The sequence below is a fragment of the Cervus elaphus genome, chromosome 9 (assembly GCF_910594005.1).
Source record: "Cervus elaphus chromosome 9, mCerEla1.1, whole genome shotgun sequence".
NCBI lineage: Eukaryota > Metazoa > Chordata > Mammalia > Artiodactyla > Cervidae > Cervus > Cervus elaphus.
This window is the reverse complement of record NC_057823.1, coordinates 60,982,413-61,009,532: the sequence shown is the minus strand read 5'-3', so window position 1 is coordinate 61,009,532 and position 27,120 is coordinate 60,982,413. Positions and strand designations below refer to the sequence as shown.

The 27,120-nt window shown below is 39.7% G+C and overlaps 1 protein-coding gene across 6 annotated transcripts in view; it reads right to left on the bottom strand.

The window, feature by feature from the left end:
- Nucleotides 1-7,067: 7,067 nt before the first annotated feature.
- Nucleotides 7,068-27,120, bottom strand: part of FBXO38 (F-box protein 38) — a 62,915-nt gene continuing 42,862 nt past the window's right edge. For 2 of the 6 annotated variants that reach the window (XM_043913205.1, XM_043913207.1), the window contains 10 exons: nt 23,230-23,349; nt 21,507-21,686; nt 19,238-19,966; nt 14,196-14,296; nt 13,879-13,981; nt 11,944-12,110; nt 10,427-10,572; nt 9,208-9,311; nt 8,617-8,730; nt 7,068-7,929 (listed from right to left, as the gene is read on the bottom strand). In XM_043913205.1, the coding sequence (XP_043769140.1) occupies nt 7,751-7,929; nt 8,617-8,730; nt 9,208-9,311; nt 10,427-10,572; nt 11,944-12,110; nt 13,879-13,981; nt 14,196-14,296; nt 19,238-19,966; nt 21,507-21,686; nt 23,230-23,349 (1,943 nt within the window). In that variant the 3' untranslated portion in view covers nt 7,068-7,750. The remainder of the gene's footprint in view (nt 7,930-8,616; nt 8,731-9,207; nt 9,312-10,426; nt 10,573-11,943; nt 12,111-13,878; nt 13,982-14,195; nt 14,297-19,237; nt 19,967-21,506; nt 21,687-23,229; nt 23,350-27,120) is intronic. The other 4 variants (XM_043913209.1, XM_043913208.1, XM_043913210.1 and 1 more) reach the window with 4 other exon arrangements.

Below are 27,120 nucleotides of genomic sequence, written 5' to 3'. Positions count from 1 at the left end.
ACAAGCATCTTTTGCCATCTCTTTGGAGGAGGGCTGGGAGGACGTGGGTGATGCGCCAGATGCTCACATTGGAGCCTCACACAACAGAAGCAGAGTTGCTCTATCTGGACAGCTGCTGGCGTGGCATTACTTAAATCTCTGGCTTCTGGGAATCTAGGTAATACGGCATGTGTGTGGAAGAGTCAGAAGGAGAAGAACTGGAGCTTTTCAAGGAAGAGGTACTTTGCTGTCTTCTCTGAGGTCATCCTTTTCCAGAAAGCTTGCAACATCATGAAGGGATGCTCCTGGGGGGGCACACGACCCCAGCCACATCTGCTAGATTAGCCTTGACAGCCAGGCTGCCCCATGCCTGGGATAAAGAAGGTTCACCTGTGCTGCTCTGCACCTTGACTCTCCAGCCCACAGGGCTGTCCAGGGAGAAGCCCTGACACTCCCCATCCAGCTCATGATCAGCAGCTAGGAAGCAAAAATGATAAAAAGCCAACTTCAGTTAACACTCAAGTATGTGTCTGCAAAAAAATCCTTTCTGAGACTTCACCTTTCACCTCACCATTTCCTCTTCATGCTGCTAACTTGCTCTGTGCTGTAGCAAATTGCTGTCTAGCTGGGGCTTGGGGGGTGGGCATGGGGGTGGATGAGGGAGGGAAAGGGGGTGGTCTGCTGGCGAGTGGCTATAACTAAATTCTTTCGCTATTGTCTTCAAGAAACAAAATAATGTCTTCTTGGTGCCTTGCTGTCTATCCGTTTTTCTCTTTGGTGTTCTATCTCTCTTTGGTGAGAGATCAATATTGCTTTTCTCTTTTTCTGTATGACTCTGGTTTACTCTGGTTACTGTAAGAGCTAGTCTAGAGCAGGGGTTGGGGGGTGGGGGGGAAAGACTTATGCACTTACCTCTTCTAGCCATAACGTGCAATCTCTTCTCCATCCAATCTAGAAAACTGAGACCAAATATTTGATTTGAATGTGAACAAATCAGGGATGGATTTGAAGGCTCGAGTTTGAGACACCGTGTCACTTTGGGCCTTCCTTAACCAGCGCTTGCCTCACTTATCTCATTTACAAAATGGAGACAATCTCTGAGCTGGTAGGATTGTTAAGTGTTCTAACATGTCACCCAAGGATTTTTACCAAACATGTGTCCTGCCTGTACTGTTATTTATTTAATATTTTTATTTAAGTCAATTCAAGTTTTTACTCACATAGATTTATTTTAGAAAGAAACATTCTATCAGTACCCCCAAATAGAAAATCAGTATTGCCATAAATAGAAAGCAGCCACAGAGAGAAATAAATGAAAACAAAACATGGTTATTAAGTTTTAATAGAGCCTGCTCTCTGCTTTCCAGTTTGAAAGAGAAACAGTGAGTATCAGAGAGTTGTTAGGGCACCCACCTCCCATGAGGTATCTTTAAGCTAAGAAGAGTTGAAACGGGACTTACCTGAGAAGAACTTCCAAACTTTGAGTTAATGTGGTTTCATGACAAGCTGCATTCCTACATTTTGGCAACATAGAAGGGAAGTAAAATTGCTTATATTTTAACTACTGTTATCTTATGTTCAGATTAGGTTTCTCCTTTCCATTTCTTTTTCAGCTCACCCCAGAACATGTCTTAGGTAATAATAAAATGATAATAATAATAATAATGTATCAATAATAAGAGGAGGAGCATCTAATGAGCTCCTTTCTGCTAGGCACTGTGGTAAGTGCTTTACATGGATCATCTATAACCCTCATAAAATCCTTACAAGATAAGTACCAGATTTTGCCCTTTTGCCCTGCTCTCCAGATGAGCACACCTCCACTGAGAGATCTGGTGATGAGTCCAAGGGAACAGACCTGGGAACTATGGATTTGGAATGGGAATGCTGGCAGCCAGTCTGACTCTAAACCCCACGGCCCTACATGCGTGCGACAGTTGCTTATTGGGACTGACCGACTCCACATGCCCATGTTGGACCCTGTTCCAGGAGAGCACGGTGAACAAGCCGAGGCTGGCCCCATCCTCATGCTTCCTGAGAATGTCCCTTCCATGTAGGCCTGGGACCTGGAGAGGAGCTAGGGATGTGTCTACTCCAGAGTGAAACTCTGCCACACACTTGCTGTATCTTCTGCTCCCTTTCACTTTCTGAGCCTCAATTTCCATCTTTAAACATTGCAGGGATTCAGACTGAAGATTAATCAGAAGGAAAGACCTTTCCCTACTGATGTCTCATAGTCTTCTTGTATTCAGCAGCCGGGAGTCACTGAATAACCAGCAAAGGACCTTGGGGATCAGGTGTGTGAGCCAAAGAGGTTAGTCTTTTATGTTTCTGACCGTCAGCAGGAGTGGCCCCCCAGCAGGAGTGGCCCCAGTGGAAGGCAGTCTGACTTCCTCACATTTCTAGTCGGTACCTGAAACACGACAGAGACAGGTTCCCATTTGTCCCATCAGCTCTGCACTGCAGGCCCTTTACAGCTTTTCCGCACTTTCACAGCGGGGTATCTGAGCCTCTCCCAGCAGCTTGGGGAAGGGGATTCATTTTCTAGAAAAGGAAGTAGACTTTGTCACGGAAATTGATTTGCCTAAGAACACAGCAGAAGCACAGAAATGGGGCAGAAATGGGGGCTGAAAACATGCCAGGACATCCCATCCTAGCTGAGTGCTTTCTTCCTCCTCTTCTTAACATTTATTTCTAATTATGCAAAGTATACATTTAAGACTACATAAATGATGGGTTATACAGATAATGTATTTATGCATGCCATCCCCATCTAATAATAATAAAATAATAAAGATCTAATAAGTCAAAGTAATCGAATAATAAAGATACCACAAAATTCCATTTGACACCAACTCAGTTCCACTCCCCTCCCAAGAAGCTACTGCCCTCCTTATCTGGCTTATATAATTTAAGAACATATTCTTTGTATTTGTATGTGTCAAAATGTACATATGATGCAGTGTATAACTGCAACTTACGTTTGCTAAGGTATAACTTCATGTCACATCAATATGTGATTCCTCATTCTTTTTAGTTGCTGTGTGTATCTCACAGGATAGACATTGTCTAGTTTGCAGTGTTTTTATGTTCTTACTGCATCTCACATCTGAGTGCGGCGTTTGAGGCTTGCATCAGAAAATCAGCAGCCTCTATTCTTCTGGGGCTGTGTTAACATATGAAGATCAAGAAATTGCTTCAAGTTTAAGTGGCAGCAGGAACTCTGATAGGGCCGCTTCCCTGGGCGGGGGTGGAGGGTGGGGATGGGGCTCACTCTCAGATGGGCCTCACGTGGTCTCCTCCCTCCCTTTGAGGAACTAAGCCACTTTGCTCAGTTGCATGGGCTTTAGTCAGATTGCTTCCACCACTTGTTAGCAGTGTGTTTGTAAGCAAGACATTAAACCTATTAAACGCTAGTTTCCCCAGAAATGAAGTCGGGAACTAATGATCATACATATTTTAAAGTGTTGGTATAAGGATACATATGGAAAGCACTTGGTAAAACATTTTTAAAATGTTTTCATCGTATTGTTGTTACTGTTTAGTCGCTAAGTCGCATCAAACTCTTTCATGACCCCATGGACTGTAGCCTGCCAGGCTCCTCTGCCCATGGGATTTTCGCAGACAAGAATGCTGGAGTGGGTTACCACTTTCTCCTCCAGGGGATCTTTCCGACCCAGGGATCAAACCTGTGTCTCCCACATTGGCAGGTGGGATGCCTGCCACACTGGGTCACCAGGGATGCCCTCTTGGTATCATTGCTTCCTCGTAATGGCCTCACCAGTTCTATCTCTGCTTCCTATCATCCTGGGATCTGGTCTAAGGAACTATATAACTGTTATAGTATGATTAGGTTAAAAAAAAAAAGACAACCCTTTCACAATAAAGGGAATTGTGGTGGAAGCAATACTACCTCCACTTGCATCACATTGTCCAGTTTACTGAAGGCTCTCACTGGACCTTCGCAACTGCCGTGTGGCATGGGTGTTAGTCCTTTCTCCATGACGAAACTGAGGCTCCAATCTCAGGGTTTTGACCATCCACAGCACCCAGCAGTCATCTGATGGATCAGAATATGAGCCCGGGTTTTCTGATTCCGATATGAAGTTCCTGGAAGAACTGTGGCGTCAGCTATTATTTGGAGATTGTTAGGACTCACACATCTGGCCTGATTCTCTAAAAGTGACACTAATTCAGTAATCCATCCATGAAACATTTCTTAAGGTCTTTAAAATATCTGCCAGACACGGCACCAAGAGCTGGTTACACAGAACTGAATGGGCCAACAGGACAACTCAGCTCTCTATTGCAGGTAGATATAGGCAAACAACTTAGGGACCAAATCCTCCAGCCTGTAAACTAAGACTGGTTTTTACTTTTTAAAGTGGTTGGAAAACAAGGTATTTTGTGACATGTGAAAATTATGTGAAATTCAGATTTGTTTCTAAAAAATAAAGTTGTATTGTAACACAGCCATGCCCATTCCTTGATGTTTCCTCTATGGCTGTTTTCATACAACAGCAGAACTGAGTGGCTGTCATTTTTGTTTGTCTTTCAGTTGCTAAGTCGTGTCTGACTCTTTGCAACCCCATGGATTGTAGCCTGCCAGGATCCTGTCCATGGGGTTCTCCAGGCAAGAACACTGGAGTGGGTTGCCATTTCCTTCTCCAGGGGATCTTCCCAAACCAGCGATTGAACCCAGGTATCCTGCATTGGCAGGCCAGTTCTTTACCACTGAGCCACCAAAGTGGTTGTCATAGTTGAACCTAAAATATTTACTCTCTGGCCCTGAACAGAAAGTGTGCTGATAGCTGCTTTAGGGCAATCTCTATCCAGCCTTTCATTCTACAGACAGTTTGCCTTCAATGGTAGGCATCTTCCAAGTTTTGTTTTTCAGTTGTTCCAGGCTGGGATCTTTAATAGTTTAAACCGTCCCTGCTGTACTTCTGCTTGTTCTAAGAGTGGATCAGGTGAGACATTGAGACACATTAAACCAACAGAAGTTAGAGAGCAGCGGCCTCTAGTGGCCTTAAATCTAAGCATTTTACTTCAGTTTTCACTCAGTCATGTCCAACTCTTTGCGATCCCATTACTGCAGCATGCCAGGCTTCCCTGTCTGTCACCGGCTCCTGGAGCTTCCCCAAACTCATGTCCATTGAGTCGGTGATGCCATCCAGCCATCTCATCCTCTGTCAAACCCTTCTCCTCCCGCCTTCAATCTTTCCCAGCATCAGGGTCTTCGCAAATGAGTCAGTTCTTTGCATCCGGTGGCCAGAGTATTGGAGTTTCAGCTTCAGCATCAGTCCTTCCAATGAATATTCAGGACTGATTTCCTTTAGGATGGACTGGTTGGATCTCCTTGCAGTCCAAGGGACTCTCAAGAGTCTTCTCTAATGCCACAGTTCAAAAGCATTATTTCTTCAGCACTCGGCTTTCTTCACAGTCCAAATCTCACATCCATACATGACCACTGGAAAAACCAAAGCTTTGACTAGATGGACCTTTGTTGGGAAAGTAATGTGTCTGCTTTTTAATATGCTGTCTAGGTTGGTCACAACTTTTCTTCCAAGGAGCAAGTGTCTTTTAATCTCATGGTTGCAGTCACCATCTGCAGTGATTTTGGAGCCCCCCCCCCCCCAAATAAAGTCTGTCACTGTTTCCATTGTTTCCCCATCTATTTGCCATGAAGTGATAGGACCGGATGCCCTGATCTTAGTTTTCTGAATGTTGTGTTTAACCAAAAGCATTAACTGAATTTGGTTATTATGGTTATGCTTCCCTGGTGGCTTTTGGGCTTCCCTTGTGGCTCAGCTGGTAAAGAATCTGCCCGCAATGCGGGAGACCTGGGTTTGATTCCTGGGTTGGGAAGATCCCTTGGAGAAGGGAAAGGCTACCCACTCAGTATTCTGGCCTGGAGAATTCCATGGACTGTATAATCCATGCAGTCACAGAGTCAAGACAGGACTGAGCAACTTTCACTGGTGGCTCAGACGGTAAAAGAATTCGCCTACAATGCAGGAGACCTGGGTTCAATCCCTGGGTCAGGAAGATCCCCTAGAGAAGAGAATGCTACCCACTCCAGTATTCTTGCCTGGAGAATTCCATGGACAGAGGAACCTGACGGGCTACAGCAAAGATGGTTGCAAACAGTTGGAAACGACTGAGAAACTCATACACACATTACGGTTACAGTGAAAAAACAGGTTTAGATGAGTCTTAGCTGAGAGTTGGGGGCTCTGTATTACTTTGAAATATCTAGAATGTCCTGTAATTTGCTTCCCACCTTTTAGTGGTCACAGTTCTCACCTGGAGAGTGGAATACACTCTTAGAAGAGAGGTCACTGAGTTAAAAACAAGGTAACAGAGATGACTGAATGCAGCACCATTGTTCCTAATATAAATAGGCAAATTTAATTAAAGTCCTAAGAAACTGATTTCACAGTGTTAGTGTTAGTAAATACTTGCCAGCACCTTGTCTTTCTTTTAAGTATTAACGATGAAGAGAGAGGCAGCCTGGTAGGAATCAGACACTAGAATTCTTGTCTGGCTTGACCTTAATCCACCCCTGACCATGAGAAAGTCGTTTTCCCTCTAGGCTTCAATTAATCCCCTGTAAATGAAGGGGCTGGACACTTACACCTCACACAGATCGTAATTACATATTCTATTTGGAAAGAGATTATAAAATATTCCCACAGACCTTCAGTTTGTGTAGTTTGTTGCAGTTACTCAGCTAGAAACTGGCAAAGCCAGCACCCAAATGCAGGTGTTGCTCTAAAGGTTTTTTTGCCTTAATCCTGGACACTGTGATACTGCGTCTGTCACTGCTGTGGATCAGGTAAACTTCTCTCCTTGAGAAAGGACATCTCCTGAAGACCAGGTATCTGGGGAAATTCTGCTGCTCTCAGTGTTGTATCAAAAAGAGTTCTGTGAGTTGAACATTTTGCAGCCACAGAACTTTTAAAAAAGTGATCACAATTAGATTACACTAAAATCTTACTTAGACACAACTCTACCTACACATTCCTTTGCTATGTAGTATCTGCTCCTCTTCTTTAAAATGAGAGATTCAGTTCCAAGGCAAGAAAAAATTTTTTAATAAACTTTTATTTTTATATTCAAGATAAAGCATATACACAACTGAATATGGAAATAAATAACTAGAAATGCTTTGGAAACTTTTCCATTTCCCCCTCAAACTCATAAGTCTTTTTAACTTCATTTTAAGAAATACGGCAACTATAATACCAAGAGAAAAAAGAACCACAATTTTGTACAGAAACATATAGCCGCCTCTGACTATAAGGTTTAGCTGGAGTTTTAATAAAAACAAAAGAGCACAAGACAAAAAGACTCTTCAACAGATTTACTCAAACAGCTTCGCTCGAGAAGAAAAAGGCACAGATTTAAGGGGATGACAGTGATTATTAAGAATATAGTAAATGGGGGCTCAGCCAAAAAGTGATACTTTATGAACTAAGTCTGGAAAAATGAACAAAATGAACTCTTTCCAATTACCTGCCTTCATTAAAATGAACTTTTAAATTAAATTGTATAAACATATGATATAAAGCTGGTACTTAGGAAGTATCTTTGTATATCTCCTCTATGTACAAATCTTTGTATACAACTTCAATGTTCCTGATACATTTTCTATACACCAAAATGAGCCTGGGCCTCCCAACTGCATGCCCCCAAGTCTCTGTGGGGCTGGTTGGCAGCTGGACAGCCCCAGCAGCACTCCCAGGACAGCTAGAAAGAAGAGGTCCAGTTAAATGTAGTCATCTTCAACGGGCTCTCCGTTGACGTCACAATAGTGGATAAAGATTGCCACTACTCGCTGAAACACACCCTTCTTCATCTGACGCATCTCTGAAATTTCCTCTCCTATTGTTTCCATACAGATGTCTGCAGACAGCTGCCCTTTCCTTCGAGGAGCATAGATGGTGCCTTGGAAAGTAGAAAGAAAAGGGGAAACAAGATTATCAAAATCATTTGGGAAGCTACTCTGATTAAGCTGGTCCATGAGACACGCCTGTATACTCTCATGCACTGTACTGATGTATGTTTAGCTCATGGTGCGGGTTCCCATCAGTGTGGTTATAATACTATGTTTGATGCCAAAAAGAGCACATATGATTAAAGGCCCAAGGAGAAAATGCACCAGAGATGTAAGTCATATATATGTACATTTAGTTTATGAAATCTATTTCCTCCTAAAATCTACACCTAAACTGTTAAGTTCCCATATGCTACCCAACAAGCAGCAGCTCATAACTAGCAGAACAATTAGTATAAGTGGAACAATTTTGAAACAATATAATGGACCAATTCTTTAATAAAAAGTAACAAGATCATCAACATTTAGGTAATTAAAAAAAAAAACAAAAACCAAAACTAGGCAGGAAAATCTGTCTGAAGGGCTCCTTCCTACATATCCCTAGTGAAGTCAATGATTCTCTATTGTATGCATTTAGAGCTGTTCTGTTTTTGAGCAAGGGGAGAACCAAACAATAATAAAAAGCAAAAACATTTATATGGGAAGTGATTAAAAGCTGCACTGCTTGTAACACAAACAAAGTACTCAGGATCTAACGCTCAAACTAGAGAATAAAAATCAAGTCAGGTCATAATTACTTTCTTCATCATCCTCAAAATCGTATCTGGCAAAGCTGTTAGGTTCTGCTGCCCGTAGTGATCTCAACCAAGGGAAGTCTGAAATCATGGAATACGGCGCTCCGTCCACAACACCTGAAAGAATACAGATCAACAGGGCTACTGGTGGGGAAGTAATGATAGGGACAAATGGTTCCAAAGCAGCACCAGAGCTATGGATTCCAATTCTAGCTCTGCTACTACTTGGTCATGTGATTTTGATCATCCTTGGCTTTCATTAAGCCTCAGTTTCTCTCCCTTTATGTGTGTGTGTATGTGTGTATACACAAATAAAGAGGCTGACACAGGTTCCCTCAAGTCACTGCAACTCAAACTGTATCAAGTTTCAATTTCTTTTACTTTTTGTTCAATACTGTCGATCATTTTAGAGATGGCCGAGACTCATACAGGGAGGGCAATATTTATCTCATCCCTGCTACCTGCAGATATTTAATATTCCCGTTACTTTGACAAACTGTAAGGCTCCCACTTCTACCTTCCCTAAGACATGTCTCTCCATCTGGTTGGTTAACAGCTATTTAGCTTTCCAACCATTTACAAATAAATGCTCACCTTCTAACGTGTAGATTTCTCTACCCCAGGGATACTTAGGGTACTTCTTTAAGTCATCTTCACTTCGTGTGGCTTCAGGGAAGAACTCATACTTAATGAGCTCTCTGGAGGCAACAAGAAAAATTAAAAAATTATAAAACTGAAAAAAATGTTGGGATATATGTTAGAAAGGAACTATCAAAATGTGTCTTGCCTCGATTCTAATGAAGATCTCAAACAAAATATTAAAATAACAAATGCGTAAAGACTGATGCATATATTCTGATGATATAAAACATCACAGTTTTGGACTTCCCTGGTGGTCCATGCTAAGTTGCTAAGTTGTGTCTGTTTGTGACCCCATGGACAGTAACCCACCAAGCTCCTCTGTCTACAGGATTTTCCAGGCAAGAATACTGGAGTGGGTTGGCAGTCCAGTGGTTAAGAATCTGCCTGCTAATGCAGAAGACACAGGTTCAATCCCTGTTCCAAGAAGATTCCACATACCATAAGGCAACTTAGCCGGTGGGCCCCAACTACTGGAGTCGACGTGCTCTGGGGCCTGTGCTCCAGAGCAAGAGAAGCCACCCCAATGAGAAGTCTGTGCAAAACAGTGAGTAGCCCCGGCTCACTGCAACAGAGAAAGCCCATGCACAGCACCAAAGACCTAGTGGAGCCAAAAAATACATTTTTTTTTTAAAACACAGAGTTTTTTAAGATCTTTAATTTGACTTCTTTTAAACATGCTGTGGGGCTTCCCTTGTAGCTCAGTCATTAAAGAGTCTGCCTACAATGCAGGAGACCTGGGTTCGATACCTGGGTCAGGAAGATCCCCTGGAGAGGGAAATGGCAACCCACTCCAGTATTCTTTCCTGGAGAATCCCATGGACAGAGGAGCCTGGCAGGTTATAGCCTATGGGGTCGCAAAAGTCGGACATGACTTAGCGACTAAACCACGATAACCAACCAAACATGCTGTAAGCTAAAGGCATGAAACTAAAGGTACATGTACAGCCTGTTCTTGTGATTTTTAAGTTTGAAAATAAAAAGTTACAAATATACATGTATGCATTTTAGTTTTAAGTCTTATTTCCCTCATTTTTTCCACATATTTCATGTGTGTCAGTGCCTGAAAAGCCTGCATGAAATCATTTAAAATAAAAAACAATTAGGATTTGTTTCTGGGTGTCCTTGCTCCACAGAATGATACAGAAGGCTGTCAGGGCTGCAGATTACTTACTGGTTAATGTTTGCTATCGTGTCCATCCAGCTGCGAATGCGCACCTTGTTCCGGACATTGGGAGGGTTACTGAATTCATGGATAATACAGATATGATAAGGGTAGGGACCACTAAATAGCTTCTGCTCCAATGTTAGTGTGTCCACCTGTGGAAAATACCAGAGAGGATTTGGAACCAAGGAAGAGAATGCCTTAGCAATCTATCTCCTCCGGCTTGAATAATCTTTCCTTGGGACCTCAGTTTTTGAATCTTTGGCTAATTTGAAAATTAAATAGTCACATTCTGCCCTGGACACAACTTGCGATGCTAGGAATGAGGCTGAGCAAATTCATCTGTCTAGCAAGCTCAACAATTTACATCTCACTGTTGTATAAATGCATATTAAACCAGAGAATCTGGATTTAGGTAACTGATCCCAGGAATTCACTTCTGAGCATGTCCTTTACAGGTTTAAAGACAATATATTATAGATCTGTGAGTGTAGAACCATAAACCTCATTCTAACTGGACTAGTGTCCATTCCTAAAGACAGAACACATTTCCTTGCTTCCTTGTAGCCTTTGTTCACATTGCATCCCTATTATACTTACGAAATCCCACTTTGCCATCTTAATGACATATATGTCTACCTCCTTCGTGGAAAGGCAAATTTCTCAAGGGAAGGATGATGACCTGTGTATTTTTCAGCCCCAGCAAATATAAACACTCAACAAACAATCTGTGTACTGAAATGACTCTTTTCAGGCCAGGTTCAAACACTGACTGCAAACACTGATTGTTTAAAGGTTAATATTTCCTTTAAACTTTCTTTTGACATTAAGCAGTTTTACATGCAATGCTACTCTTCTTCCCGTTTCATTGAGAAATAATTGACAAACATCACTGTATACACTTAAGGTATACAGCACGATGATTTATTAATATAGTGAAATTTTACCACAAAAGGTTCAGCTAACAGCCATCATCTCATATGGATACTATAAAATGTTTACTCTTAATAATGATAATGGTAATAACAGCAACTATCATTTGATTGCTTGATATATGCCAGGAACTGTGCTAGCACTTAACATGTATTAATTTAACCATCACAGTAACTGCAGGTTTTTATTCTTCTAATTTTAGAAATGAAGAAACTAAAATATAGAAGTCAAGCAATCTGCTACAGATCAGTGAACCAGAACTGGAACCAAGAAGTCTGAAACCAGAGTCTGATCACAGGCAACTTTTAATAAGTATAAAAACTTGTTGAAAAATAACTCTCTTCATCATATAACTTGCTAAAAGCCCCACAACAATCTATTAGAGAAGCACTGATGCAGAAAACTGGCAAGATAGTCTAGGTTGGTTAAAAAACTCTGGAGAACCCAAAGAAACATTTTTAATGTTTTTTAATCCACACTAAATCCACATTTGTGGATTCAGCAAATGAATAAAAGCCAATTTTAAAAAGGCTGAAGACTAAAAAAAGGACGAGTGCAATATGTCATCACCAAAAAGAAGCAGAGCTCGTTACCTGCTGCATGGGGCGTAGGTATATGATGCGGTTTCTCTCAGGAGGCATCCTTAGTATCTGGTCTAGTACCTGATCCATATTCAGTTTCTTGCACTGTGCATAATCAAATCGGTTTACGATTGGTGCATTTTCTACTTTTAAATGTTTCAGTACCCTGCATCTTGTAGCTACAAAATGAAAACAAAGGTAAGATCTACAAATAATTTATACAAAATAACAGAGCAACGTATATAACCTATTTGGAATCCTCTTTGGAGGACTGGCACATCTTTCATTAACATAAAATACTGCAGATAAAAACATCTGTAACACAGGCCAAGTATTATTATACAGGACAACTGACAGTCATCAAAATGACTTGAAAATATGATTCTGTCCCATTCAAAGGAAGACTGTCACCCTCATGCTAGAAGGGAGGTGAAGGTACCTTTTCCTATCTAAGATGTTACTGACAAGAAATTCAAGTCTCAGAGAATCACTTGCCTAAATATAGGAATTGTTTAGGAAATGTTTATTGAAGAGGAGGAATGATAGCAACTATTGAACTATACAACTTTATGGGTAATGGTTCACATATGTTATCTTTCATTTGCTCATAGGGAATAAGCAGTGTTGATTTCAATTCTTATCACAGTATAAAACCAGAACCTTTAAAAAAAAAAAAAAAAAACACAACTCAGAAATATTTGGATACTTTGGTCTGAAGTTGTACAGTCCAGTATGGTAGTCACTAGATATATGGAGCTATTTAAATTTAAATTAACTAAAATGTAATAAACCAATTTAGTTCCTCAAACACTAGTCACAGTTCAAACACTCAAAAGTCACACATAGCCAGTGGTTACATATAAAACAACAGAGATACAGAATATTCCATCACTGCAGAAAGTTCTACTGGAAGTGCTGCTCTGAAACATGATTAAATATTCTTCTAATTTAACATATAAATGTGAGGTTATAGAGAAAAGTAAATGTGACACATTTAACTACAATACGATACCAACTTCAGAAAAATACCCCCTTCCTTTTTTTTAATCTCACATATCATATACATATGTGTAAGCACATATCAATCACTCCATTAAACCTTGGCAAATGCTTTATAAAGTATAATTATGTACACTTTACAGACCAAAAAAAAATCAATGCAGAATACATAAGTTGCACAAAGCAAGAAACAAGTCAGTTCTTAATGATTTTACATGGATAGTATCTAAAACAATTTTTGAGTAATAATGGAAAAATAAACAGATAATATATGAGGCATACTATATATCTGAAGCTTTTAACTCACGCATTTTCAATTTAAAAATTTTAAACTTTTAATAACTCACTTATTTGCTCAGAGATAAATATGTATATTAAAAAGACATGAGAAATGTATTGGAAGGACATATATTAAATACACAACCAAAGGTAATGGGAGCCAATGGGACTGGCAATGAGGGACAAATGGGACTGGAAAGAAAAGCAGGGCCTAGACTAAGGATGAGGTGCCATGAACTGAGGTTATGACTGATGGTATCAAATCCAGAGCAGTCAAGCACTTAAGGCCCAGTCACCACTCCCTCTGTAAACACACACGTAAAGGCATGTCCAACACCACAGCTAGAAAATAGCAAAGAAGGATTCAAGCTGAGGCCTACTTGACTCCAAAGCTCATAAATGCTGTTGACTTAACCTCTGACAGATCAAGTTGCAATTATATTGAGGAGAAAACTGGAGGAGAGTCTACATTAAAAGATAAACTAAGTCTCCGCACATGGCCCCTTGCAAATACTACAGAGTTGAGAACTACAGAATGAGGACAGAATTAGAAAAATCTAACTGATTCTTTTGAAAAAGTAATACAGTAATGTTATTATAGTAGTTATGAGACTTTAACCCTTTAAGCTCAGTCAGATGCTCTAGTATGACATGGGCCCAAGTACATACCATGGATGAACATCATCTTAGGACAGTCTTTCAGCACTAGATCTGTGATTCCACAGTTGGTCATAGTGACTCCAACAAGATTTTTGGATTTTAATACAAGGACCTATAAGGAAAAAAATTTAAAAGATGTACCTTGTAGAGTATGTGCTTTAAAAAAAAAAAAAAACAAATGTTTTCACTGGCACAATTGAGAAGCAACTACTACCAATCTCTTCTCTTTAGGGCAAAGAAAATATGTAAAGATGGAAACTTTAGTTCCTTTACATTAGTCAGGAACTTGGCAGGACTGAAAGGTAAGTGAAGGTTTTCCCCTTCACCTGCACATGGTCATCCTCAATCACAGGATCACTGGTACTGGTGGACTTATCCGCTGTCCGCTTCCGCTTCATGGCATGACGTGGTTTTGTTTTGGCAACTTCTAAAAAAGGCGAGAGGAAATTAAAATTTTAGCTTTGCTGTCATTCTTTCAAAGAGAGCACATTCAAATGCACAGGTATAAACTCCATTAAGGCAACTCTCAATTCTACTACTTGATTCTCAAAGGAATACAAACAGACTGCCATTTCCAAATGACTTCCAAAATAAGATAACCTTCCACTGTCTCAAACATACCAACGTCAAATATACACCATGCTCTTCATATCTGGGCCATTCCAACAATCTAATCCACATTCTCGTCTCTAGACACTCAACCCATCCTCAATACTACTGGTAAGATTAAACTCACCAATTTCCTGCTAAACAACTTTAAATCATTGACTACTGCTTAGGGAATACATATTAATGCCTGACATTTGGAGCTATACTTTAGCCCCAACCTTTGTCAATTTTACCCCATACCATATCCTAGTCATCTCCTACTGCCAATGGCTCTGAAGTCATTGATCACTTTAGCTTTTCCTGCCCACCTTTCCTGACTTCAATTTTTGAAATACTATCCATCCCTGAAAGGTCCAGCTTAAATGCTACCTGCTCTGATAAGTCACCTGGATCCCCAAACATCTGGTTCTATAATTTCCTGTATATGTTTTATTTCTCCATTTAAACTAAAAACTCCTTGAAGACAACAACATTGTCTTATTTCATCTTCGTATCAACATCAGCTGCTAACGATGAGCTAAAATGAACATTTATTGAATGAACTGGCACTCAGCATTTACTGAATGATTGAAAGCATCACAGATATATCAATGGAATAACAATAATAGCAAATCTTTACTGAGCGCTTACTGTGTGTCAGGCACTTTTCTCAGGGTTTTACTTATATTAACTAATTTAATCCTGTTAACAGCCCTCTGAGATAGATTATTCTCCTTGCTTTACAAATAAGTAAACTCAGACATGGAAAAAGAAAACGGTTTGCCAAGGTATCTACCACTGTGCTAGAAAACCTGCAATCACTTATCTGCCAAACCCTGCCTAGTAAGGCTCTAATTCATTTACTAGTATTGTTCTAAAACGTTATAGTTTAATTATATAATCATCAAATATGTATTTAAGTTAGAAATTCATCTCAAAAACTTAACAAGCACATATATTTTCCAAGACAAGACACTAAATCACTGTCTTCATTTTGAGTCATTCTGTAGCAGAGCATATACTGAATGAAGTAAGGTTGACATTTATTAATTAAATCCCACCATACTGCACACTACTACTAGATTATAAACATTCCACTTGGTAACTCTCTCACTTCAAACTTGAAAGGCCACAAAGAAAGGGAAACAAGGTACAAATACTGAAATTACCAAAGGCCTGGGGTTGTACAGGAGCTCTACAGATCCAGCTCAAGTGGTTTTTTCCTCTTTTCAATGTACCAGAACTCTTTCCTCCACCATTCAAAACCTTTGTGAAATATTACACAAAACAACTGAAGACAGCTACTTTGGTTGAAGCCTAGAAGGGAGTCCAAGAGTTTTTACCTATCAAACTTCCTCCAAGGACTTTGAACTCAAGCAAAAACCCTGGGTTTCTGGAAAAGAAAACTACTGATACACTGAAGGCCAACTAACGCAGTACTCCTGAAGGAGCTTCGTGAATAATCTAATTATCTTCACTGACAGGGAATCTAGCAGCAGCACCATTTCATACAACAGCCAAATTTCACATACCTGTTTCAACCAATAACAAGTCCTGGTTCCCTCTCCCAGTACCACAAAAGCAAAAACAGGTTTGCTTTCATTCCTTCATCACAGTGGTCGAGTAAGACTCTTCTATCAGCACTCTCCTTTCATGCTCCAATCTTCAACCTCCCACCGTCATGGATTGCGTCCCTCCCCTACTCTTTAACTGATCAGAATATGGGGCTCAAAGTTAAATTTCCTGTTCTCCTGAGTACCCAAATTGGCAGTTTGTTTTCTAAGAAAAATTATAAAACTAAGTCACATTTTATATGTAGATAATCTTGAAAAAACAAATGTTTTCCAATGTAAAAAGAAAACAAGAGTTCATTGTGGTTTTTTCTTATGCCTCCTTCTTTGTTTAGGGACAATTTTTAGTGATTTTATACATCCACCAGCATCAACATACCTCATATGATGGCTCCTACCACTTATTAAGTTCACAGTTATTCACTCAAGACCCATACCATGTAAGACATTGTGCTAGAAGCTGGGAATATTATGGTGAGCAAGCAGACACTGTCCCTGCCCTCATGGAGCTCATAGTCTATTGGAAAAATAGACAGTAAAACATGGAATTACAATACACAGTGTAGTTGACATTAGTGAAGATGCTACAGAAACACAGAAAAGCAGACCAATGCAGTCATGGGTGTTAAGGAAAGAGGTTAGTATTCATGAGAACTGTATCATATTCATCTTAAATGCTATTCTTTGACAATCCAATTAGTTATTTTTGTGATATTTATTTTATAAAGCATTATACAATGAGGAGAAAAAGAACAACTTACAGGCATTTATTCCCAATATAGGAAATCCCAAGACAAATAACTACTTCTAACATGGTTTTAACACTACATAAGGCCATAAATAAAAAAAACAAATTAAAAACTCAAATATTTTCCTTGAAGTGATTTAAAAAATATCTGTAACACTCAGTCAAGTTTGTTCCTTTATTAGTTTGGACTTTTCTCCTTAAAATTTTTAAAGCAGAATGGCCAACAGATATAAAAAAAAATGCTACATTAAAAATAGCAAACTGTAAATCACCCATATAAAACTTGTTCTTCCCAAGAGATATGGATAATTTAAAAATCAGCAGTTTGAAATTTCCCCAGAAAAGCCGTTATTGAAAGTAAATGGACATTTGTATTGTGTTTAAAAATATTAGCAAATAATTTACCTACCATAGACACTATACACATTAACTATAGACATTATAAGTCTTCTCAAATTGGAATAAAAAAAAAAATCAATAAGACAACAGATATAATCTACCTAAAAAAGTAAAAAGCACTACATAAATTTAATTCTAGTAAATTATTTAACCTAAGAAAAAGTTCTAGTCACGAAACAAGTCAGGAGAAAAGTGGCAAAGGGAATAACAGAACATAAGGCAAAGAAGTCAAACCCCCTCCCCTAAGATGGTTAACGTGAAGGACCCATATTAAAAATATAAGCAAAACACCCCCCCCCCCCCCCAAACAGTAACAACTCTTAAAACTTTACCAAGGCACAGGAGACAAAAATAGTCCCTGAATAGGCAGACTCAAAAACTGATCATTATCTTTTCAGTCAATCAATGTAACGGGATTACAAACAAAACATAGGAATGTTTGCTTCTGCAACTTGACAAATTATAAAACTATAAAAATAAGTGATAAATGCATGACTAACCAAAGAAATTTTGCAAAGAGTAATGAAAGAGGACAGAACACTGGAATAGGACAGCATGCCAAGAGATAAACTGCAACAGAGGCAAAGTACATGATAAAAGAGTATTTCAGAATAATGATGAGGATGGATGTCAATAAGTAGTATTGAGACAATTAGGTGACAATTTGTAATTAAAAAATAGTTCCCAAAGATTATAATAAAGATTTAAACTAAAGTAAACAAATATATGAATAAAGAATGAGAAGATGTGAACAATTATCTGAGCCAGGTGTATAGAAGGCTTTCCACAGCATAAAAATAAAGATATCACAAAACTAAACATGTAGATCTGACTTTACGAATATGAAAAACCATACCACAAAGGGTGTCCTAATGGGGTGTTTCTATTTAATGGGCACACACTTTCAGTGTGGGAAGATGAAAAAGTTGAGCTGGATGGTGGTGATGGATGCGTAACAATGTGAATATACCTAATGCTAATACGCTATATACTACAAAATGATTAAAATGGTAAATCCATGTTACGTATAAAAAAGATAAAAAGCATTTAAAATTCAAGCTGGGAAAAGTATTTTCATCATGGCAGATCTAATGTTTGCAAAGCATAATAAAATCTTCAAATAAAACTCATATACTTGAGTTTATGACCGATAACAGTATATAAGTACATATTTATCTTATGAAAGCTTGCTTTTGTTAGTTTAATTCCACATGATTTAATCAACTCTATTTAGTATATAAAAAGGTACTCTATGTGCTGGGGAGTACCTTTAAAATCTTTGATGCAAAGATTTTAAAATTGAGTGAGACTTAGAGAAAATAAAATGTATTATTATTCACTGACAGCTATATACAACTTAATAAAGGCAGCAAAGAGTATTTAAAAATAAGATCAGAAATATAAACAGAATTATAATTAAGAAATGTGTTTTACCCCTACCAAATCCAATGCCTTGGCATACAAATATTAATGAAATTGTATACATATGTATATCTTGAATATATCTTCATCAAAATAATTCTCAGCTAAACCACTTACTTACCTGCTTATCTCCTAGCAAACCTGACTGGAAACAAAACTAGACTTTGGAAAAATTACTAAATCCTGCAGAAGCAGATACAGGGGTACATCCATATGCTGTGCTCCCCCAGCCCCAACAACTTACAGTCCTTACCTTTTGGCTAAGGTTTTAAAACTTAACTAGTTAAGTCTTAAAAGTTAAGACTGAATGTGGGATGGGAGCAGAGTTTATATATTGGGAATAAGACATCAGAATCAGTACAGTATTTAAGGTCAATACACATACACAATTATACTTTTCTTAGAAGCATAACTATCTAAGCTTTTCTTGACTGGATATCTTACAAGCTGTTTTACATGCCACCCCCACTCCCCACTCCCATCCCACTGCTGAAAATTAGCTCAAGATCTATATGATCACAGAACCCAAACATAGAAATCAATTTGCCAAACTGGCTTTATGTAAGAAAAGTTATAGAACGAGCAAATGCTCTTCTCTGGTCCTAACCTGCAGTAGCTAATCCTGGCAGCATTGTCATACCTGACTCAGATACCAGCGGTACATGGGAGAGTCTGCTCCTGGCCCTTGTTAGGGGCCTCCGAGGGTAGTCTTCATTAGACTGCACGTCACAGCGCTCAGGCTGGGAGCTCCCCCTCCTGTCCTCACCTGTAGCCCCAGAGCCACTCCCATTAGTCCTCTCATCATGTGCTGGGCCTGAAGACCCCCCTTGTGGCAGAGTCCTAAAGGAAAAGGCGGATCTCGTACCATCCGGGCCATTCACAACACAGGCTCGGCTGGTTGAAGGACGTTCCTCATCAGAACACCTGCTAGTTCTCCTTTGGGATTCCTGGGGCCTGTGACAGCAGCATCTGGGGCAGACAGAACTCTCTGCATCTCCCTCCTCCATGGCCTCAGAGTCCTCTGACCCACCGGGGGAGCAGACACACTGCCTGGATACATCCACTTCTGTAGGGCTAGGCTCGGAAGAGCCGCCGCTGTTCACCGTCCTTACAAAGTCGGGGCTTTGAGAAGCAGTGCTGGAGTTTCCCACTGTGCTGGCGGTGGTGCTGCTGCAGCTGGGATAAACATCCTTGTTTTTTTTCTTTTCAGGAATATCCCTAGCTGCTTTCATATCGGCTTTGATCTGCTCACTGGTGACCTGACAGCCTTTCTCACAGCTGCTTTCCTCGAGAGGAAACTGCTTCGACTGGCCCATCTGATGGGAGTTGTACCTCTTTCGAAGTGGAGTCTTGCCTTTTCCACTTACTGCTTATAGAAAAAGAAGAACGGCCCGAGGAAAAGAAAAGATTTCAGTACAAATTCTGGACAAAAGGTAAGAGTAAATCTGGAACAGGAAACAATGTACACTGATTTTCCTAAGGCATAATGGTGACCACATCACTCAGCTGCTCAAAAGTTCTTTATTTCTCTCTAGTGCCTACCTGATTAACACTCTTGAGATCAGCTGTCAAGGCTTGTCATGAACTAATTGCAAACTAACCTTCCACTCTTGTCCCCTCTATAAACATTCTACACCCCCACCCAAACTTTTCTTTGAATATACCCCTACCTTATCACCTAGGAGCCTTGATTCTCACCAGTTTTTTTTGGCTTTGGACATCTGTTCAATCTCTTCTGCACTCCCACCCCAGAGCCACTGTAGTGCATGCCCTAAAATATATCTATGTTTCTGACCTGACTCTTCAAGCAGACCAGAGGTTCCCGACAGAGGGAGGGAAAGAGAGAGAGGTCAAGACTTATTCATCTCACCCCTCACAGCACCTAACACAGTACCTGTGGGCGCAGTAAGGCTGAATGAATATACCTAGAAGCATACTTATATTAGGTTTTTGTCTGGCTGACACAAAATCTGGTTTCTAAATTCAGAAACTAAACTTTCTAGGAAACATTAGGTTAGTCAGCCAGTCACATGACTTTTCCTAAATGTCAGTGTCCATAAAAGCTCCTTTAAACAAGCGTAAAGATAAATCTGAATTTCTTAAAAGGAATAAAGTAAGAAGTGAGTAATCAGTTAGTGGTCAGTAAGTTATTCCAAGTCTAAAGAACTGAGCTTACCATACACAGAAATGTGTGTACATTTCAGGTTTGGGGTTAAATGTATACAAATATATACTAAACATTCAGATACATTAAGGAATAGGGTCTTCAAGGAAAAATGAGTGGACAATTTAAAAAAACCTCATCCTTTGCAGAAAATGGTAAGCATATGGTTCTGAGAAATAGAAGGGAAGACAAGGAAAGAAGTATAAACCTAAAAGTTAACAGAATTAAAGTTTCTTGGTGAGGCAAATGGCAGAAGGTTGTGGACTGAATTTAAAGGGAGACAAGGGATTATAAGAACATATTTCAGGAGTTCCTCAAGCACCAAACTAACCACCACCATTTGCTAAATAAGCACAAGTGGACAGATGACCACCTGGGGAATGGTTGTTCTTCACTGCCCTAGATGACTCGGTTGTCGTCTTTTCTGTGAGGCACAGGCCCCTCACTCATCCCTGATACTCTGATGCCACAGCTTCCTAAAGCCTCCACTATGGGACTGACAATCCTCACATCTTCTCTTCCCCAAGCCCCAACTCCACAATATTCTTGTGCTGCACTCGCCCTTGACAGCGCCACCCAGATTTCCCCTCTTGCTTGCTCTGCTGCCTTTCTTGCCCCCGTCACATTTCATAAGGATATATTAACTGCACCACAAGTTGTGGTAGGGACACAGTATATAAAGACCAATGTGTCCGTTCTCATGGTGACTCTCACTAACAGGTCAGAGTAAGACACAGTCTCTCACCTGATAATTCCCTGGACTGCACAGACTCTCCGGTTTTTTCTTCACGTTCAGAGAAACGCCGGGCACCATTCTTAGGAATCCAGACTTCTTGGAGTTCTAGACTGTCTTCTTCATCATCACTCTCTGAGTCATGAACAGTAATTGGGGTTGGTTTTACTACACGCTGAAGACCACTGGGTCCTACAACAAAGAGCAAAGGCATAACAGTCAATTTTTGCCCAAGAAAGGCTTTCACTCAAAATACTGTTTCCAGTATTTTGGGATCACAGAGATGCTTTGGCTCTATGAAACCTCCCTGATCACTCATTTTCATGAGCATATACTTGGATAAGACACTGTGAAAACACTTTAATTCTAAAGCATTATGTAAACATGAAGTACGACTAATATACAACCCAACATTATAAAGGAAAATTAAAGTAGAAGAGCATATGCCATCTCCCTTCAAGATCTTCTTTGTTGGAAGGAGTCACATAATCATCCTAAAAATAATACTCATTATAATCATTTGAAAAATAGGCTAGGTATTTTCCTAATTTTGCAAACGTCTGAATGAAAGCAAGCCTCTGACACCTATAGACTGGTGAGAATTATGTATTCTTTAACTAAGTACAGGTCTAATGCACTGGAAGTCACAGATATGTTCTTGAAAGGCTGGATGCATGTTACAATTTGGTTCTTTGATTATTTATGTAAAAAATGTTTTGGGCTTCCCTGGTGGCTCAGTGGTAAAGAATTTGTCTGCCAATGCAGGAGACGCGGATTCAATCCCTGGATTGGGAAGATCCCCTGGAGTAAGAAATGGCACTCAATGCAGTATTCTTTCCCGAGAAATCCCAGGGACAGTGGAGTTTGGCAGGCTGTAGTCCATGAGGTCACAAAGAGTCAGACACAACTTGGTTACTAAACAACAACAAAAAATCTTCTGTCTGCTTGGCATTACACATTGTAAACCTTCAGCTCTCACAACCCACTTTTCTCTGACAAGTGAGGAAACTTTCCTGTCATACTGTATAATGCCTGGCACAGGATAGGCACTCAAGTATTTGTTGAGTGAGCGACTGCATCTGTAAGACACTTAAAACAAGGGTAGTTAAAGATGTTTTCAATTCAAAGGCAAGGTAGCATTTGAACAGACCAGGAGTGAGAAAATTTTAGTTCTCCTCTCAATTCTGTTCCTTGGTCAATGGCTGAATGGTCTTGAGTAAACCATTCAAACTTTTGAAAGAATATTAGTTTCCCTATCTGTAGAGATGAAAGATTATATCAGGTAATCTTTATGGGTTATATGACTGCTATAAATGACCCAGTGGCAAACTGAGACTAGATCTTGCCCTGTTTATTATGCCAAATCAACCTCTCCACTGCTTCTTCTCCCCACTAAAATGAAGGGAGAGAATAAGCAGGACATTTAATCAGGTTATTTTCCTATATATAACTTGAGTGGTTTTTTTTCTCCACACACACACACGTATGTGTGTATACCAAGAGAGAAAGAGGAGCTGCTGCCAGTTACAAAAAAATCAAAAACAAACTAATAAGATACACACACACACACACAGAGCAAGAACAAACACAAGCCTAGTCAAAAATAAACAGCATGGAACACATCATTAGCTGTCATGTCAAAAAAACAAAAAACATCATTCTCAGTGTTTTCCTTTCTTCATTAAAGTCAGGCTCTAGTTTTTAGAACCATGAATATGGGAAGTCACATGATTACCTGCTTGTTCCTCGTCAACATCCACAGGAATAACTGCCTGACTGTGAGCTGGAGTCTCATGTCCACTCTCGGCCATCACCTCTCCATCTTCTTGCACCATGTCTTCCATCTCATTCAGTGCTTAAACCAAAATAATCACAGTCAAAGTAACACCAGGAGATATCTAAGAAAACCACAATGGCAGGCAAAACTGTGGCACCATTAAGAAACAAACAGCCTCATGATCATTAGGCCCATTCTAAAAGAATATAATGTAAATGTGCTTCATTATATCAACATCAACAAGAAGTGTCTGATTCTATAGAAGGGGAGACCACAGATGGAAAAAGGATTACTTGGTAGAGAAAGTCCATCATTTTAAGATGAAAGGATGGAGAAGGGTATAGCTGAAAGAAGAAAGCACTTATTCATTCCTGAAGATGTTACCAGGGATTGCTATATGAGGCAACTGTTTGTCTCCCTCTAAGCTATCTGTTTGATGGCAGTGACAGCCAGCTACTGCAAGACCTCATGATCATCTTGTAAGCAGTTAGTCTTGTATCTGTCAGCTGAACCAGGATGCACTGAGCAGGCAAGCTCAAATTGTTTCTTTTCCTGCTCTCTAGAGAATATGGTCATATTTTCAGCTCCTGTGTAGCAAGGATTATTAAGCACAGGAAGTACATTTTTAACATTTTAGCATCACTCAAATGTTTAATCTGCATCTAAGTCTTCTAAGGCTATTAGTGACTATCAGTGAATGGGAATGTTTATATTTTTCCAGATAAGGACACTGAATAATTTCAGACTGATAAGCTTCAATTTAAAAGATTAACTTCAAATCCCTCAAGTCCATATTCAAAGCACTCACCCCAGCACCCTCCTACTCCCGACCCCTAAGCTAGAGTGCCTGCTCTCAGTCTGAATCAGGACAATACCAATAGTGTCCTTTACGTTTATAGCATGGGCAGGACCCAGATGACAGCAGGCTGTGTCTACCCTGTGGACCACTCAACACCTATGGGTGTACACCACTACTGCTATCAAATCAACCAACCATTTGAATGAAATGAAGAAACCAACACAGAAGAAAACAAGATACTGTTCCTGAAAGAACTAAAGAATCTATTTAAGGAGATAAGAAAAATTCATACAGTCAACAAAGAAACAAGGTAAAATATGAGTATGCCAGAAACATACTATTCAGATAAATGCTACTGGAATATACAGCAGAGAAGTCTGAGATTTCAGAGGGACACTGGGCTTTGCTTTGGTTTTGAAAATACACAACAGCACATTCCCCCTCATGTTTAGCCTCCCATCCCAAACTCTTTACCAACTCTAGCCCTCAATATCTACATTTCATTTAGGGCCAAAAAAAAGGACTGACCTTGTCAAGAAATAATACATGATAAACATCAATCAATTTGCTTCTTTTATTCAATCGTCAAGAGTGATTATGAATAGCAGCTAGTAATTAATGTGTACATATACTATGTCTGGCTCTGTGTTAAATGCCCTCATATACGTTAGTTATTTCTTACAGCAATCTTATGAGGGTATTATTACTAGTCTCATTTTTGCATTTGAGGAAACTGAGGCTTAGAAGGGTTAGCAATTTAAGGGGATTTGAAATGAGGTCCATTTCCAAAGCCTGCAACAAAACACGGACGATGAATAGGTGGAAAATTTATAGTCCCTGCTCTCAGAGAACGCACACCTTCTAGCAGAAATGTCAAGACATATAAAGTAAGGTCAAGGCATGGCAACCTACTCCAGTATTCTTGCCTGGAGAATCCCATGGACTGAGGAGGCTGGTGGGTTGCAGTCCATGGAGTTGCAAAGAGTTGGACACAACAGAGCGACTAAGCACAGCACAGCACATACTCATTAAGTGCTAGAACAGTCCAAGGAAAGGGAACAGGGACAAAAAAGCAGTTGTTAAGTCTCCTGTTGAACAGGGAAGGTTTCACTGAGATAGAGTGATATTTCATATATACCAGGAAGCATGTAACATTTTCCAGAAGAGTTAAGTAGGTCAGTGATAAAAAGAACAAGAGTTTGAGTTGCAGTAAGAACATGAAGGAGGAAAGGAGGTTAAAAAGGTAGCCTGGGTCCCAGACTGTGAAAAGCTTAAAACTGCCTCTTATAGGCAGAAGAAACCACTAGGACAGAATTACATTCTTATATCTATGTAGTAAGGTTTTCAAAGCTGTTTAGCAATTGCTTTTCAGGTTGCCACAATAACCTGTGGGAATACTATAAATACCCCAAAGTTATTTTAAACTTCTTTAATTGCATTCATTCACTGAATATTTATTTAGAGCCTACACCTGTTCCTAGGTGCTAAGAGAGAGTGGTTATATTCAATATCTCTAATCTAATGAATTTTAGTTGGGGAAGAAAAAAATTTTTAGTAAAATTATTTTTTAGTCAACAAAAACATCAGAAAATAGTATCTATGTAGTAAAATTAAGGGGCTGATATAAAAGAGAATAAATTAGTGGCACTTAAAGTGGTAAGGTGATCAGTAGGTTCAATAAGTCATGGAAATGTTAATGCACAGCGTGCAGACTATATTTATTAATACTCTATTGCATATTTGAAAATTACTGAGAGAAAATCTTAAAATTTCTCATCACAGTAAGAAACTGTACCTATGTATGGTGATCGATGTTTACTAAACTTATCTTGATCATTATGCAGTATGTACAAATAATGTCAATTATAACTCAATTGAAAAAAAAGATGATTAAGGTGGTAAGGAAAGACAGCTCTGAGATTAATATTTAAGCTAAGACCTACATATCAAGAAGAAGCCAGCCATACAAAGATGGGGGGGGGGGTGCATTCTATGAAGAGGCAGCAGTTAGTACAACAGTTGGTGCCAGTTTGGCACATTCAAGCATGGTGTATGAGATGGGAAGTAGTACAAGGTGAGAACAAGCCACACTATGTAGCACTTTATGGCCCAAATCAAGAATCTAGATTTATTCTAAGGCAGAGGGGAGCTGTCAGAAACTTTTACGAAAGGGAGTAACATTGTTTGGTATTTGTTTTTGAAAAATTGCCCTGGCTACTCTAAGAACTAATTTTACTATAAAAGCTATTAAAACATTTAGGTAAAAAAAGTCTGGTACAATGAGGAAGAAGAATGTAGATAGACTAGGGAGATGTTTTAGAGACAGTCAAGAGAACTTACTGAAGACTCCACATTGGAGACAGCAGGCAGGTGCTGGTATAAAGCAAAGCAAGGATAACATCTCAGGAAAGACAAGCAAGATGGCAGAGGAATAGGATGGGAAGACCACTTTCACCACAACAAAATCATCAAAAGATCATTTGAATGCTGAGCCACTTCCACAAAACAACTTCTGAATGCTGGTGGAGGACACCAGGCACCCAGAAAGGCAGCCCATTCTCTTCGAAAGGAGGTAGGACAAAATATAAAAGACAAAAAGAGAGTCAAAAGAGTTAGGGATGGAGACCCGTTCTGGGGAGGGGGGAGTCATGAAGGAGAAGAAGTTTCCAAACAGCAGGAAACCCTCTCACTGGAGGGTCTGTGGGAAGTTTTGGAATCTCAGAGGGCAACTGGGAGGAAAAAAAAAACACACACAGAATATGTGCCTAAACTGCAACTCCCAGTGGAGAAGTAGCCCAGACGCTCATGTCTGCCACCAGTGAGTGGGGCCTAGACAGGGAGGCTTGGAATGCATGCTTAGGGTAAGGACTGGGCCTGAATGCCCTGAGGACAATTTGAGGGAGCGAATGTGAGATAGCAACCCAAACTGTGGGATAGCCAGAGAGAGAGAAAAAAAAAAAAGAGAACTTTCCCACGCAAGTCTCTAACCTGGCCCTCTCACGGAACAAAGGATTGGGCGAATACCAAAGGAGAGCTAGCTGGCTGCGTAC